Below are 18,239 nucleotides of genomic sequence, written 5' to 3' on the forward strand. Positions count from 1 at the left end.
AATTAAGTCGCCCCACTGGTTGCATCAGTTGTCGAGCGAGCTGTTTTAACTCTTAACAATATGAGTTTCTTAATCGTTGATGGCATATCGTCATAGAAAGAGTACCTCCATTCAATTTTATAAGAGTATCACTGAAAGATTAAGAAGGATGAGATTTAATGTTTGTGTAAATTACGAACATCTACAAATTATTACAATAATAATGTGCAACTTCTCACTACATAGTTGTCAGCGTACACTTACTCCAACAAATCGGTATAATCCATTAAATATCAGTCTCTTAACTATATTAAACTTCGCTAACCGTCATCACTGACAACACATAAGAACAGTGATGCCGCATTTGAAGAATTTAAACAAAGGCCAGATATTCAATTGAAACTGAATATCATCGAATGTTGGAGGGAAAAACAAAATGGATTATCGATTTCATTATTTAAAAAAGCTGTTTTGCACCGCACAGTATCTAATGTAACTTGACCTATACATTTTTTAGTGTGGTGTTGTTTATTGCTTTTATTTGTATTTGCGTATTTTTAGTTTCATTAACAAAACAGTCGCAATGGAACGCTTTTCAAATATATTACGTATTCCAACTATTCAACTGGCAATCATCCACTTACTACTGGTAGTGAAACTACCTTCGCTAGCACACCATCAGAGGACAGTGTCCCTTATTTCTCTTGGGCTGAGTTTGACTCGTACCACCAAGGGAATAGTGAGTTAGTGCATATGCCATATGGGTCTAGTACGTCGTACTATATTGCATCTTACGTTATTGTGAACAGTGTAAGGTGAGTTGTACCGTTATAGTAGGTCAGTTGTTATATAAATTATCCACTTGAGTCTCTTTCTCTGTGTATTTTGGGTTAGAACGTTTTTGGGTTATAACGTAAAGGAATCGTAAGGCTATATTTTCAACGACCGTCGAAGTCACGGTCCAAAGATTAAAATAGTCTTGATTACCGCACGTATCTATCCCGTAGGAGGGTAGTGCCGTCAGTGGACATCATGCAGTGCACTGTAGGCATTACATAAGGTTCTTTGTGGCGTGCCTTCGTCCCCTGGCTGCAACCATTTTCGTTCCTTTTACTGTACCTCCTTTCATATTCTCTTCCTTCATCTTACTTTCCACCCTCTCCTAACACTTGATTCATAGTGCAACTGCTTAGAGGTTTTCCTCTCGTCTTTTACTGTCAATTTCCATTTCAGCGCTGAATGAACTCATATGCCCTAGTGCTTGGCCTTTGGCCTAAATTTTATATACATCTCAACCGCATGTATTTAACGTTACTCATGGGCCGCTAATGTGAGCAGCGTCCCTTACTGGCATATGGCTTACTAAGAATCAGGAACAGTTACATCATCATTTATACAAAAATACTCTTTGGTTTCAAAGCGTCAAGGAGAATAAGAACCCTTTTATCCACTTTTTCTTGCAAGAGAGTTGGCTCCATTTGGTGTTGCCGTTTACGTTCGTCAGCCTTTGGTTCTGGATGCACGAGCTTAGCGCTAAGGCCTCTTCATTTATTTCTCCCGCGGATTCAGGGCTTGTAGTCATAATTGTATGACAATAAGAGGTTATTGTTGTTATATGTATATATATATACATATATATAATATTAAATATATACATATAACAAATCACTAATTAAAACTTGAAATATATATATATATATATATATATATATATATATATATATATATATATATATATATATATTTCAAGTTTTAATTAGTGATTTTTTATTTTTTACTTTTTCTTTTTGTCTTTGTAGCCAGGAGAGATGGCATATGGTCGCTTCGGGATCACCCATATCCCATCTTTTCTGGCCAAAAAGACAAAAAAGAATAAATAAATAATCACCAATTACAACTTACAATAGAGTTTACAAAATTAAAATGTTGAAAAGATTGAAAAAAGACAATGACAATACAAGAAATAGATTGCCTTCAGCAGTCAAGTCCAGAGGATGAAAGCTCAAGACTAGTAAACAAGGCTTAGGCCGGTCAATAGAGGGTCGAACCCGAAATTAATTACTATAAAGCTGGAATCAATTTTAAAGTGTTCTTTCATATGTACATATTTCCAGAAAAAAATCCACCGGCCAACTCCTTGAGCGTTTTACAAAATTTGATCCTGAAGTTAACATCTTTATACGTAAAAAGTTGCTCGAAATGCAAAGATTTCGATTGAATGGTAACTTCAGCATTGCTTATCTTTTAGATATAACTAAGTTCATTTTCAATTAAAGGAATTTTTAAGACCAATAGATTAAAAATTCCATTAGATTTTGCCATTTATGGGTTTATTTTTCTTGTAGGGGGCCCAAAAAATATAATATAACATAAATATTTTTTTTTTAAGGATTAGATGGTCTTTTTGCGTTGTGATAGTATAGAGGTAATCTTATATTACCCCTATATAATGATATCTTATTGAAACTGCAAAGGCCTTGGGTAATCATATATTAAACCAGGGAATGACAATATCGAATTTTAAAATGTCTCTTAAGAGGACAGTAATTTCCATCTTGAAATTGTCGGCTTCGATTTGAAACGATTCAAAATCTTTTTCCTGATAAGCAAAAATGTTTAAGAGGTCGGCGAAGTAATGAAGGAATGAAGAACAGTTTTAACAAAGCTTGTGAATGGTTAGAAGCTGAAACTTCCATCCACTCAATACCAGAGTTCAGAGAAAAGGTTATAGAATTTTCAGATAATGATGGAGCATATGATTCTAGGTATCTAAAAAAAAACTATTGAAAGACCATTATGGTGGCCACAGATCCTTTCCTGAACAGCCTGGAAGAGAAACACTAATATATTTACTTGATATGGCCAGCTTCATTATAAATAAGAAATTCCGAGAGAGAAAAGATGGCGTACAAGACGAAAGTAGAAGGATCATTAAAGCTGCTGCAAACTTAATCAGAGCAGAAATTTGGGAAAAACAGTATGACTCATCATCATATCCAACTACAGAAGAAATAACTAGTCCGTGGGTTCCTGATAGCCTTAGAATTTTTATGGCTAGCTTTACCAAGTCCACACTTAAGCTAGAATGTATAGGACAATGCATTGTCAAGTTAGCTTCTCCCATGATAATACCACCTATCTTATTTGCCATGGGTGTTGAGCTAGATCACATTTATGTATCTAAGTGGCTCAATGTTAGGATTTTCTGTTTTCTATTGTGAAGTCCCTCGTTTCAAGCAAGCTTCTCTTACCTCACAATCGTTGAATGATATCAAGCAAACATCAACACAAAACAGCTTCACACAATTCATCGCAGACAACGTTGACCACGATATTGCTACTTTAGATGGCCGAGGAAGCTTTCATGGCATGGGCATCATTTCTTCAACGGTCGGGAGTACTCAGAGTGTAACCAAGGAGATACGAATTAAAAGGCCTGATAAGTTACTGAGGGTAAAGGAATTAATACTCAAGGCAACAGATGCCCATATTACAGCCTATGATTTCCCACAGAGCAGAAAATTTGACAGCATTTTATTCAAACCTTCGATAGAACTTTTTTATACCCTTATGTTTTACCTGAAACACTGAATGCAGAAATTTTGTGGCATGCTGCAAGTTTAAATTCAACAAAAGATAACCCTAGACCTAACTGGTCTGGTTATATGCAAAACCTGATTCAAGAAGGGAATCAAGAAAAGGCAACACAATAACAATGCTGCCCATTATTAACTTGAATCTAACAAACTACACATGCATCTACTCTAGTCTGCTTTTTGTGATTGATCAGTGTAACGCACTCAGTGTTACAACACCATCTATAACATTTGATCAGCTGTGACAAAAACGAAGTCAGTGACTGTGAAGAAGAGACTGGCCAAGTGTTTAATGAGGAGGATGATGATGTTGAAACATTTTTGACATTTAACAAATTCTTTTTTGTTTCATAACTGAAGACTTACAGATTATTTTATTTTTTTATTTATTATGCATTCTTGTCTTTTGTGTGTGAGCTCAATAGGAAAATGCCTACCAAGTTTGATAAATTCTTAACAACAAAATAAGTGTTCCAAAGTAACGAAGTACTAAAAGATATATCTCCCGTTTATTAACCCTGAGATGGAAAACGATTGACAATAATTTTATGTAATGCTTTTCCATAGTTTTGTTGGTGTAACAAAGGCATACCCACCTATTAATGAATTCCATTATCCTTTATAATTAGAATTTTAATAGGTTACATTCAAACTGTATCTCATATGAATTCAGTTTAATTGGGGTGACTTAGGAGCACATAGTGAAAAAAGCTCAAGGACTTAGCTGGTGGGGCTTTTTTCTGATAAAATATAAGTATTAAAGAATACTTTAAAACTATTTCCAGCTTTATAGTATTTATTTTCGGGTTGGCCCCTTTTTAAGCCTGAATTGACCGGCCTAGTTAGGAAGTAAACCAAGAATGGCGGGAGGGAGGCTATGTATACAGAGGAGTAGAGGTTAAATGGTTTTTAATTGACAGCCGAATATTCTAAAATATGAAGGAGGTGCTCCCTCTGTGTCGTGGTCACTATTTCAAAATTTTTGTAGTCTATCGGGTTTTTACAAAATGAATGATTTCTAATGTTAGACATCTCAGGTTTAGCTAGTCTAAGGCCAGTACGATAGCTTAATCCACTGTGGCAATCTGCCCTCACTTTGAGCAACCGGCGCTAAGTACTTTCGACATAAATCTGTTGCGGGCTGCAACAGCAAGTATACTTGTACACGACTCCCGATTGCATCACAAGAGGGAATCGCTCCTTGTGTTTGAAAAGGCTACCAAGACTTTTGGAATTCTTGGCTATCAAGAAAATCATTCCATCACTTAACCACTTAACCTCTACCCCTCTGAATATAGCCTAATACCCTCCCGCAATTCTTGGTTACTTCCTAACCTTGTTTACCAGTCTTGAGCTTTCATCCTCTGGATTTAACTGCTGAAGGCAATCTATTTCTTGTATTGTCATTGTCCTTATTCAGTCTTTAAAACATTTTGATTTTGTAAATTCTACTGTAAGTTTTAATTAGTGTTTTGTGTGTATGTGTGTGAGTGTGAGTCTTTTTAGCCAGAAAAGATGGGATATAGGTGATCCCGAAGCGCAGCTAATAAATTGTTATTGATTACTTGACTGTTCTTCCTATCCATGCATCCTACTCTATATATACATATTATATATATATATATATATAATATATATATATAATATATATAATATATATAATGCCTACAGTGCACCGCGAGAGGTGCACTGATGGCACTACCATCAGTAAATCACGAGGAAAACTATCTATTAAGAAATAACCGGGATATGATATAATGATTATAATCATCCCAATGGACTTATTATATTTGAAACAAAACTTCTCGATATGAAAATAGAAACGAAGTTATAGCACATAAATCGAGTGTGTTCTATTAGCAAATGGCAATAGGGTTGATAACCTAGTTCCCTTTTTATATATAGAATTTTTCAAGTGTTCCCCCTAGCCACTACGTGCAGTCGCCTATGTATAGGAGCCCAGAGGTCTAGCCTATTTAGTGCCGTCCTAGCAGCTAGGCGCCATCAGCGTCTCGTGTAGTCACAGGCAAGGCGTTACTAGCGCTCGCTATTACGTCGACACCGACATTAGAAATTCCTGCGCCCACGTAACGTTCTAAGGCAAGGCTAGTAACGCTCGTGTAGTCCAAATTAGTGGTTTTCCTTTGAAAAGCGTGAGAGGATACCTCAGCCTGGAAAAGAAAGCGTCAGATGACGTCAGCAACGCGACGTTTTTAGAGCTCGTGTATCCAGGCCCTAATTAAAGTTCCTCGCTGTCATTGCTTTTGAACTATTTTTATTTTACGTTTTGTCCTTTTTGTATCAGTTTCTTTCGCTTTAGTAGTGAGCAGTCTAATTTATCTGCATTTCGAATGATAGTTTACTGTCCTTTCAGCTCTTCATCAGTTTCTTATTTTGGTTATGATGGCTTCAGTATTGTCCAGTAGTCTAGCTAAAATTGTATACCTGCAAAAATGAGATCACTTTATCTGTTCATAATTCGTTATAATGTAAAGTTTGTATGCTTAATATTTTCCCCTTTTTAGCTAAATTTCGATCTGCATGTTGAAATTATTATCAGTTAGAGCCCATACCAATCCATTGGCCCCTCATCGGTGCCTGCCTGTTTTTAAGATCTTGACATAACCTCATGTAGGTACTTTGCATCCAACGCTTTAGTTAGGATCAGTATTATTAGCACTACATATATCTATATATATTTCAGGTGGTCAATCGTCCCAGATCACAATATTTTTGTAAAATTATTCGTGTTAAAAGATTGTTGATAATCTGGTGATGTTGCGTCTTTCAAGATATGTATGCAGTTTCCTGACTATCTGGGTTATGGTGCGATTTTAGGCTCTTGCTTGTCATTATATAGTACAAGTACATTAGTTATTCAGTACATATCCCTCCATGTTGCTTAAAGTTGTGCTTCAGACTCTTAAATACACATTGAACCAGAAAACTTGTCAAGTGTAAACAAATACTCGAGATGTTCTATTTGGTCCCAGACAGACTGCAACTGGTGTAAGCCTAGACTTATTCAAAATGAGACTATCACTGATTTTAACTGGTTTAAACGTTACGGTTCTTGTAATCGTGTAACTGAAGTGTCAGACGTTGTTCTTAACCCACATTTGTAACGAAAGCGGGAGTAAGCGCTGTCATAAGGGATTTAAAGGAGACAATGACCGTTGGAGAGAATGTCGGAGAAAATTAAAAATATTTGTCGGTTCAAAATCTTGCAGCATTTATTTTTTTGTTACATTGCTAGAAAAACAGGATAAGAGTGTGTTTTACAGAATGCCTCATGTTGAAGATAACTCTGAACACGAAATGAGAGAGAGCTACAAGGATTAGGATGTCTCAAAGACTTGTTAGTCCATCCGAAGATACATCGCGTGCTCACTTATCTCTAGGAGCAGGTTTTACAGTTCATTCACAGTCCTAAGATTTTGTTGAGCTTTCTTTTAAACTCTTCCACACTATTGCTGTTTACAACTTCTGGTGGCAGTATATTCCACGTGTCACATATCTTGTATGTAAACAAATTCCCACAATGGTATGTGTTGTATTTCTTCAGTTCTAGTTTCCATCCATTATTTCTTGTCTGGTTATCGTTTAAGGTAAAAAGGGTACTGTCTACTTTTCTTATGCCTTTCAGTGTTTTAAATGTTTCTATTAGTTGCCCTCGCAATCGTCGTGTTTCTAGGCCATACATGTTCAGGCGCTCTAGTCGTCTTCGGTAACCTATTTGCCTGATGGATGGAATTAACTAGAGAGAGAGAGAGAGAGAGAGAGAATTAACTTACTTCTGTAGAGTCAATAAGTCTCTCCCTGTCTTTTCTGTTGGAGGAAGAGAGGGAGGGAACACCTACTACTTCTAGTCAATAATACAGTTCAGGTATAAAAGTCTCTCTCTCTCGGTCAAGCCAACTGGTCAAGTTCGACAGCTAAAGTAAACCTTGGCTCTTCAGAAGCAAGGGGAAAAAAAGTTTGGAAAAGATACCAATCTAACTTGGCTTCTTATCTTTAGCAAAAGTTGCTCCCTATTGGAAACCTTTGTGAGAAAAGATATTTTTTGTAATCTGATTTTTTTTCTTTTCTTTTAGTTAGTCAGTTTCTGCCTTAACAAGACACGAGTATCATCCAGACTCACTGATTTCTGATTTTCGTTTTCATTTCTTTCAACTTTTTTGTCGTTGTTATTTTTTCATTGTCATTATTATTATTTTGATAACAATTTCATCTCGCCACTAAAAGTTCACGGGTTCGATCTCCAAACGGGTCTGAATACTCTGGGAACATTTTGGTAAAATCTCTTAACTGCGCGTAATAATAATAATAATAATAATAATAATAACTAATAATAATAATAATAATAATAATAATAATAATTAATAATAATTATTATTATTATTATTATTACTTTATTCGAGTATCAATTATACACGAAAATTTGCAAAAAATAGTGGTGCCAAGAAGCTACAATTTTTATTTATTAATTAGGTAAATTTACAGGAAAAATACAATGATAAAAATCGACGTGGGAATTCCATACACTGTATAACTAATATTCGTAAACATCTCTTGGCCTAAGGTATTTGTGTACTTTGTAATTACTTAGCTATGGTGGAACTCAAGCAACACCTGGAACCACACACCAAGGGAATAAACATAAGTTCCCAAGGAACTTTAGACTATTCTTGGCGTAAAAGAGAGAATATGGTTGTCAAGGAGTAAACAAAGCTAATATAAAAATCAAACTGTAGTTCAAAATAACATGAAAAATGCATAACCAAAAATTCACCTTATTAGACTTCTGTACTACATGGCACTAATTCCAAGACAAGCTTACAACCTTAAGAGAACAACCTATGAAACAACAAACTGGGACTTCTCTACCACAATCGCTGGCGCCATGGACTGCTTCCTTCACCTACTCCAACCCCTTCCCATCTTTACCTTTACAAACCTTGCATTCTGCTCCATTCCCTTAAGGTCTCATCCACACATCAATAGCATAATCTCCAATATGACGCTCTACAAACTCGTTCAGCTCTCCTAAGTCCAGCACTGGTCTAACTTATTTTTCGTTGGTTGTTCACCCCATCCTTTATCATAACTAATGTTATTCGTCAACTTTACAATATTTCCCTCTTTGACGAACCACTACTGTCCTTGACTCGCATCAAATTTTGCCACAAAAGCTTTTATCTCCAATTGTAATAACACTGGAGTAACCACATGCGTTAACCATAGCACCACTCCGAGTAATCACTTATCACTGAACATCTTGCCTAAGTTGCCTTACCGAACTTAACTTTGCCCTAAGCCACTGTAACTCTAAACCCATTGCATTCATGCCAAGATTATATATCAATATTGTCAGCCACTAAAGTAGTTATAGTAACTGCAATATCATCAATATTCAATTTTACCCTTTTCACCTTAACGCAAGATCTCTCATCAAAGGCTGTTATGACCCTTCCTCCACTAATTTTATCCACTAAATGTGAACCAAGAACTTTAGTAGAACAACATTTTGTCCACCAAGGCCAACACAGAATACCCATTCACCTCCAATTTAACACAATGGTTCTAACCTCAAATGGGCCCTGGGGCGCCTCCCATTTAGCAACTCGACCAGAAAAAAAAAATTCTTAGAACAAAACTTCAACGAACAAGATATATATATATATATATATATATATATATATATATATATATATATAGATCAGAAAACATAAGTATTTGTAAATTCGGTATATCTGTAGTTTTCATCATTATAAATTACTACCATTCAAAATTTATAGAAGAAAAGTAGAATACCTTAGTCGTCATAATTGCACATAAAAAAAATGTAGTTTGGAAGTCTTCGCAAGTTCCTAGCGAGGTGGAAAAAATTTAAATGTTAGGCATCATAATATCAGTGTTCACCTATTCCAGCTGGTTCAGTGTAGCCCAAGAAGAGAACATTGCGCAGATATACTCGTAGAAAGCTATTTTAACTTCACAAAGTAATAAATGAATTTTTTTTATTACGAAAGCACCCAAAGTAATTACCGAAGTACTACAGTATACTTTTGATGACAACTACGGAATGTGATGCGGGTGTGAACAGTTAAGGGTAATTAGCCAAGTGTCAGACATGATGAAAGAATGAATGAACGCATGAAATCAGTCATGTGACTTCTACAAGGTGTTCATTACTGCTCAAATCCTGGCGTGGAGGAGCTTTTTGTATTACGGAGCCTCCCACATTTATTCCATGAAAAAGGAAAAATTCTCCTGTTGCGTTTTCAACGACTACTCTTTCCCTAAATATCGTTTCAAGCTTGAAATTTCTCTTCCTGGTTCTACCTTTAACTAGAGGTTATAACTCCTGCTATAGAAAGCTATAGATTTGAAATAACTTATAATTTCTTAATTGTCTTCTCATTGTTCCACTGCCTGATATAGCAGCGCTAAATGCAAGGCAATATCAATCGATTAGCTTGAATAGATTAACCTGATCAGGCATTTATAACAATTCCCATAAAGTTCAAAGTCGTAATCTATGCCAGTGCTGAATTACCTTTACAGGACTCAGCACTTGGGCTATGCCCTAAATTCCATAGTCCATCCATCCTAGTCTATACCTGTTCTCCAAGACCTGGGCCTTTCTATTGGCTGGTCTGCCACTTCCACGTTGACAACTTCTGACGACTCCTCTATTCATTCCATTTTCAGGCTTATGACAACCACATTTTCCCACTCATGAGTTGAATATAGAATTCAGGCCAAATGACCTATGAGGTCATTCAGCACTGAAATGGAAATTGACAGTAAAAGGTTTGAAAGGTGTAACAGGAGGAAAACCTCAAAGCAGTTGCACTATGAATCAAGTGTAAGGAGAGGGTGGAAAGCAAGATGATGAATGAGAATATGAAAGGATGTACAGTAAAAGGAACGAAAGTGGTTGCAGCTAGGGGCCAAAGGCATGCTGCAAAGAACCTATGTACCTAATGCCTACAGCACACCATATCATTTGAGGTCCACTGACACTATCCCCCTACAGGGATTTTCCCTCTCATTCTAATTCCATGTTTCCAGTAAAATTAGCCATGATTCCAAACTCTCTAATGGTTAAAACTTATCAAATTTCCTCAACCTTTTCCGTGTAATTTTGTATATATGTAAGCGATTTTTGTTCCACTTACTACAGAATTATTACGTTCATTTAAAAAGTCCGGAAGCCTTTCCACTTAATTCAAGCTATTATTACTTATTGTTTGATTTATGAAGTTTGTGCTTCTTTTATTTATGAAAATAAAAGAAGCACAAGGATCTAAAGGTGGTCCTGGGAAAATTCCATAGATGCACTGGAACAGAGGTGTTGAACAGCAACATCAAGAAAAGGAAGTGGGACTGGACGTAAGCCAAGACTAAAGAGATGAAGCATCTTGTGGCATAAGGAACACTGCAATCTCACTAATGGTATTGCCTTCCCATGGGGAAATTGTTTATTCCTTATAACCTTTCATTTCTATTAAGTTGCCAAAGTAACATATTCTACCTCCTTTATGGTCTGCCCTCCCACCAGTAAAGTCTTGACCACCTCAGTATTTTCTATTTTTCAAAAGATGAACAAGCCCACAGGGACCATTGACTTGAAATTCAAGCTTCCAAAGAATATGGTGTTCATTAGGAAGGAGTAAGAGGAGGTAAAGAGAAATACAGAAGAAGAGATCCCGCTTATTAAAAAAGAAAAAAAAATTCATAAATTAGCAAGCAGATATAACTGTACTACAAAGCAAGGTAATATTATGGTAATAATGCATTGCAACCTCCCTCCAACTGAGTGACTAGCTCTTATGCAAGCAAGGTAATATTGTAAACTTGCAATCAATTAAGGCATCTATACTAACTGGTACCAGATACACAAGTGGTAATAAATCACACAAGCTATACTAATACAATTTATTTAAAGAAATGTCATGCACCATTTTGAAAATAATTCTGTCATACATACTAAATATCACAAACAGTGGTTAAATTGGAAGTTTAAAAAAAAAAAATAATTAACACAATATGAACTCTAATGCTCTGAATCTTATCCAATGAAGTTGACAGTAACAAGATGGAGGATGATGTGTGCAAAAATGAAGTCTGCAAAACCACGCTCTGGAGAAATCCCAAGAAACTGCATCTTATTCTGAGGGTTTGCTTGAAGTCGTAAACTCACTGGGGAGAAAATAAGGAATTTGACATTTTCAAAATCAATAAGAAATTTTATCTAAAATACTAGAAGTGCTGTACTATAAAAAAGATCCAGGTACTAATTACAAAAACAACTGCAAAAATGTCCATCTAATACGACTTTGAGATGAACATGGTAAAAAATTTCCCTCCTAAAATAATAATACAGTAACAATAGCAGAACTTATTACAGTTTAATCCTTTTGGATCTAATCTGATTACTAAAAAATATTAAGTCTAAAGGCTATCATAACAAGTCAATTAAAAGCCAGTGAAGTGAATCACCTGGAATAAATGACAACTCAAAGGTTTTAAAAAAATGCTGGATACTTTTTTTGTTAAATTTTAAGTCCTGTCTACAGAGTGCCGTATAACACACTTCCAACAGTACCCTGTATAGGAAATAAGACTGTATCCATAAAACTCTGTTACCAAGATACTGTGCTGGACTTGTATTCCTCACAAAATTTCTGAATTTGCAAGGTGCAAAAATGTTAGGTTGAAAAATTAACCCTGAAATCAAGAATAGCATAATTGCAGAACTTAAAACAATTCTTTACATCATAATGTAATATATTATTACCGTTACAGTATAAGTCTAGCTGCATCCATAGTTGAAAACTCAGAATGCTAATTTACATGCAAAACTATGGTAATGGTATGTACTTGGCACTTCGAAAGAGTATTACATCCTCTCACAATCATAAACTTTGTATATAGTAATACTAATAGTACTGTTTAGTCAGGAGAGCTGTTCAAAATTATTACAGTATAAAATGACCCAAGGACTCCTGGCAGTGGGCTGTGTGACAACACAGCATCTAGACATAATGTGGAAACTGAAATATCCTGCACTCTATCCAAGTATGTAGCAAATGTAGGTTCTATATAGAGGTAATGAAGGGGCTAATTAGAGGCCCTAGTTGAAATGAAGCATATAGAAGATTACTGAACAGGACATCTTACAACAATTACCTAAATCATAATTAAAATTGCTGGAGTATCAGACACCTATTTCAGCACTTTTCTCAAAATAATCAAAATCTTGAAAGGAAGTCCACAAGCAAATACAAAACCATTTTAAAGTTATGAGTGCATGAACAATTTCAGGCCTGAGGTACTATCACCATAATTTTAGTCTAGTTTTCTGGCACTTCATGTTTGTATGAAAGGGCTGTGAGAGAATAAAGTGCCCTGAGACAAGGAAGCTGAGGATAACACAAGGTACAGTATTGTCCGTTATTTAAAATTACTACACATTACTAAACACTTTTACTGGAATGGGAGCATGAAATGAGAATGACCAATCAGTGAGCTCCTACTTTTACTGGAGTTCAGGCTCATGTTCCATTGACTACAGCAAATAATGGTAGAAAGAGCAGCATCATCTACCCACTGCACAGCACTTATCCAATTTGTTATAGCAATAATCTTCCCATTAGTAAAGACTAATGTACAACAAAGATACCAGAACACTATTTCTGGAACATCAGATAGATACAAGCTCACTTTAAAAAAAAAAAAAAAGCTGCTTTAAATTAGTGAAATTAAGCATGTGATAGTTCACCTAAAATGGATCAGTTACTCAGCTGCTAGTTGTTAATGAGTACGTAGCTGCTGACACAAGAAATTGCAAAGTTCATATACTGCAATTGGTTCCTGTTGTTAAACTAAGTCCATGGTGTAACAAAACAATTTTGAAAGTTGACTCATATTTTTCTAATTACTATGACGTTAATCACATCTTAAATCAATGGAATTTTTAGTAGTCAAAATCACAAGAAATACTAAACATTAAAGTGTACTCACCTCCTAAAACAAAACACCCAACCGTACATATGAATCCTGATAGGAAAGAGTTGAAAGGGAAAGTTCCAACGAGGCAGCAATATACAAATTGAATAACTCCAGTGAGCAGGACATAGAACAGATAAGCATCAACAATCTTCAACTTCTTGGGGGTATTTTTCATATATTCTTCATAAAAGTTCTTCAGAACAACAACTAGAGAGGTTGAAGACATGGCTGCAGTTTTGGTACCACCTGTTAAAAAAAAAATTAAATTTTAAAAAATGTAAATTGTGATATGAAGGTAAATTAAAATTACATGCGGTCACCCATGTACTTTAATTCAAAAGATAAGTAAAATCAAGTATGCTCACCAACATTGAGTTACAAACACATACAAAAAATTCAAACGATTTGTAGCATTCGTACATGACGTATACTGTATTATTTTGTAACCAAATCTCTCATAAACTTTACACAGCAAATAAAGCAACTAAATATCAATCAATAGAGGGCAAGATAATGGAAGTGTTGATAAGAGAATGTAAAGCCATGAAATTACACAGTACCAAGGCCATTTATATGCATCTCAGCTGTGTGCATACACATCACCAACTAAAGAAAGATCTGAGATAAGCCATCAGCACATGAGGACAGAACCATGTGGTGGTTTCAAAAGCATACTGGAAAATCCTGATGATTTTAATGATACATAAGAGTTAACAGACTACATTAAAAAGATGTTGGGTAAGGAAGTTTGGTCAGATAAAGGGAAAGGCTGTCAGTTATGGCACAGAATCCTAGGTGGTCTGTGGCAAGGTTAGGTTAGGGTGCATCCTTTATAAATGCCAGTGTACCCTTTCCCCTCAATGGATCTTTTAGTTTAGTGATGACAAACAAAAAACACACAGGCTAGGCTACATCTCCCTTTGCATCTCGTGTTCAAAGTACATATACTGAATGCTGGGCTATTGCCCCATCACTGTTGAGGATAATCATTTGTAGATTATTTACATTATTTAAAAAAAGGACCATTTAGTGTTATTTGCTCCAACCCCAATTCAGTTTTATAGGATATAAAATGGCCTACTCCTAACAAGTTTCGATGTCAGGAGGCTCTGAAAATAATCTGCCCATTTTCGAAATTTCTGATAGCTGTTTACATGTTTGACCGTCTTCACATGAAAGCAACATCTTATCTGAATGAGGGTATTTCTAAGTAACAACACGGCACGGTCCCGTGAATACGAAAACCACTAGGGATTGGGGGGTCCAATGTATTTTGCCATGTTTAGTACTAGCCTCTGGGGGGTTAATTAGTCTGAAAAAAATAACAAATTCTTAAAAGGCTAAGCAATCAAAATACTTTAGAAAAAGTAAATTTCCAAGGAAATACCTGACGTGGAGCAATTACTTAGATCTACCTGGATGAGTTTTGGTTCTGAAAATGACAGTTACATGTACATTGAGAAGACAGAAATGTTAACTCTGCAACAGGGTTTTTCTGAAAGTTTGGGATGTGAATTTGACCTCTATAACTTATACTGCATTCTATTTCAGGTTAGGTTGCACACATATACGTAATTGGTCTTTAGACATCTTAGTTATAGGCTAGCTAGATAGTATACTAGGGTAAATGACCGAGCAGCGACATAGCGGCCATCTCTCTTGGAACATGGCCACTTCCCAAAAAAAGTGCTTAAATTATGCCGTTATTTCGTAATTTAGGAGAAAACACTTACTTCGAGAGGAGTGTAGAAATCTCAGTGTGCTGCCTGGATAGGCCACAACTCTTGACTTATGCTCATGGCAGCGAATTCAAGTACTTTTTCAAGAAGCTGGTCGCATTCCGGAATCGGTGGCCACTCAGTCATTTACCCTAGGTAGCCTATGTTTTGTGAGGTAGAATGCAGGGTGAAGGGCCACAACTTACTGGAGAGGGGGAAGGGTTTCCAGCCAATTTAGGGTATGGTATCTGAGGTTAAGTGTGGTAAAAATCTGGTTAGATCATAGCTACCTATTCCCTCTGAAGTAGTACCTAGCTACTACAGAAATCACTATTGGGGGAAACACCGCAGTGGATCCATCGTCATCGCATGGATCAGCCTTATTTTCTCAATATTTAATTGGTGAAACAAGAATACAATTACATCTTTAACATACCATTCAAAAGATTGAAGTTTTGACAACATAATGTGATATATGAAAGCGCCATATGAACTAAAATAAGCATGTGAGCTCTTTGTAAAATACTTTTTCAAGGCAGTTTTGAAATCCAATATGGCGACACCCGCAAGGTGCCATTCGTAAGCGCAGCGGAGCCACCATCTTTCCCAGCCTTCCCAGCACTCATTTGAACAATGTTAGTGTATAGTATATGTAACATTTATTGATCTTACTTAAGATTGCAGTTGTAATCAGCACAATAAAACAACATTTTGTTGCCTATATTAGTGAAAATATAAAACTTCTTATCCCCGGGGTCATGGTTTGAACTGAAATTAATTTTTACCTTGTAATCAGTGGTTTTATCCTTACTGCCATCACAACTGAAACTCCGCAGTGCTTATTTGATTGTAATTATACATGTTTTGGTCTTAATTCACTCCAAATTGCACTTGAACTATGTTGCGGTTCCTGGTTCCTAAGCGCTCATTCCACAAACACAGTTGCGGGCAGCACACGACTAGGTACATGGTTTATGAGGTGCAAAGCTTTATTCCCTTAATTGTTTACCTTACTCATTATGAAGTTTAACTTTAACTTCAAAATGTTTACTTTCATTCATGTCTATTATCCCTTTTTTGCAACCAAATTAACTCTGAAAAATTACAGATATTTCTGAAGTACTTACGAGCAGACGACGCGATGGCAAAATGACTCATTCTTGCCAATCTAGTGGAGCTTCACACACGCCGATGCATTTACAAACCGTTTCCATGAATTCTAGTTGTCATAGTAATACAGTAATGATAAAATTGCTCTAATATGTATATTTACTACAAATAGATAAGCTAATTTCACTTATTTCCCTGGTTTTGTGTAAGTCTTAGCCTATACCCAGTTTGGAGGGTAAACACATAGGCTACCAATTGGCAACACTAATAAACAATTGAAGAGCGCAAAGAATGCCGTAGTTCCCTTGGATAAGTAGTGGTTGGAAGTTGGTGTTTACGACTGTCGTGAAGAAAGTACCCCAGCGTCTATGGGTACAAGTGGTGTGTGGATTTACCTAGCACATGGAATGGGAAGTTTATTGACACAAGCGATTCCGCAAACATCGAAATGGCTTCAATCTTCTAATTATTCGGAGTTGTAAGTAAAAATTTTGAAAGCTTCATGGAGATATGTTGTGCACTGCGTAGAGCAAGACTTTCATTGACCTCTGTTTAATCTTAAAATATGACCTTAATTTCTAAATTTGGAGAAAATACTTCCTTTGAAAGGAGAGTAGAGGTCTCGAGCTCATGCTCTCACCACCAACAACTCGTGACTGTTGCCCATCTCCGGTGTCAAGACATGTTAAAATACTTTCGAGGGTGGCTTCATACGCGGTGGAAACTGGATCCGCTATTCCAGTCGGTTGTTTCCCCTGACCTACGTTTATGAACCAAGTAGGCTAGGCATACTTAATTGCCTGCTTATCACTTGGGTTTCCTCAACTTATAAACGTTGATTTCTACGTAACAGGAAAAAATAAAATCTCTCCATTTAGGCTAGGTAGCTACCTAGCCTTAGTAGGGGAGTGAATACCTTTAGGTTACCGGCACGATGTGGGTGAGAACGTCAGCCACGTACATGAATTAAAATCTAATATTTCCGTTAAGCTACAGAAATTGATGATGTTATAGTATGCATTTGACATAAAGAAAAGTTTTATCATGACAGTATTAGCCACTAACCTGTAGGGATAAGGTACAGAGGGTTAGGCGTTTAGGTTTGTATCGTTTGTTGTCAAAATCTCAGACCGCCAACTTCGCACCAACGTACGCTGACGTGCTGTCAGTGTTGATGATAAGGTGTCCAATTGACAGTAAGGATTAAAAATATATTTAAGTCGTCACACGAAAGCTTCAAATTTTCAATTACTTAAATAACATGTATACTAAATACTGCATATCTCTCAAAAACAATATCCAAATATTATTCTGATCAGAACAATTGACGGACAAGTGGATGCGGAAAAGCCCTTGCTGAAACTTACCATCCAATCATTACTGGTGTATTTCCGTATTGACCAATGAAAAAAGGGATTTAAACGAGCTGGACCTGGTGGTGACTTCTCATTGGATGAAGTGAGTAGACATCGTATATAAGCAATTGATAGCGTTAAATATTCTATTGTTTGCCATTGTTGTTTGGACTTTACAATTAATTTGGAATACTCCACGAAGTTTTTTGAATATGAAAGGTAATTTGTGTTGCACTATAATTTTTTCCATAGTTGATTGGATTTTACAATTAATATGGAGTACACTGCGAGATTTTTTTCAAATATGAAAGTTAATTTGTATTGCGCTATCATTTCAGAGACAGTCATACAATATATTGTTCAAAGTGCAGAAATTCTATCAATATCTTGACATGTGTGTTTAATAACTTACTCTTTTTGCCTGTCATTTGCCGTATAAACACACCATACAATTTTCCCAA

The 18,239-nt window shown here is 36.0% G+C and overlaps 1 protein-coding gene across 1 annotated transcript; it reads right to left on the minus strand.

Annotated features, from left to right (window-relative positions):
• Positions 1–11,505: 11,505 nt before the first annotated feature.
• LOC135195009 (dolichyl-diphosphooligosaccharide--protein glycosyltransferase subunit DAD1-like) lies at positions 11,506–16,486 on the minus strand. Its single transcript, XM_064221282.1, has 3 exons — positions 16,441–16,486; positions 13,608–13,841; positions 11,506–11,783 (listed from the first exon to the last, which is right to left on the minus strand). Exons 1-3 carry the CDS (start codon positions 16,469–16,471, stop codon positions 11,653–11,655), a joined length of 396 nt encoding a protein of 131 aa, XP_064077352.1. The 5' UTR covers positions 16,472–16,486; the 3' UTR covers positions 11,506–11,652.
• Positions 16,487–18,239: the final 1,753 nt, after the last annotated feature.

Source organism: Macrobrachium nipponense, chromosome 15 (assembly GCF_015104395.2).
Source record: "Macrobrachium nipponense isolate FS-2020 chromosome 15, ASM1510439v2, whole genome shotgun sequence".
Classification (NCBI taxonomy): Eukaryota; Metazoa; Arthropoda; class Malacostraca; order Decapoda; family Palaemonidae; genus Macrobrachium; species Macrobrachium nipponense.

What these genes read in the sequence shown, in the direction of transcription:
- LOC135195009 (XM_064221282.1), bottom strand. Translation starts at nt 16,471, where the DNA reads ATGAGTCATTTTGCCATCGCGTCGTCTGCTC. An exon ending in TGCCATCGCGTCGTCTGCTC is followed by an intron (nt 13,842 to 16,440) that starts GTAAGTACTTCA and finishes TTTTTTTAACAG; the next exon opens with GTGGTACCAAAACTGCAGCC. An exon ending in TGGGTGTTTTGTTTTAGGAG is followed by an intron (nt 11,784 to 13,607) that starts GTGAGTACACTT and finishes TTTTCTCCCCAG; the next exon opens with TGAGTTTACGACTTCAAGCA.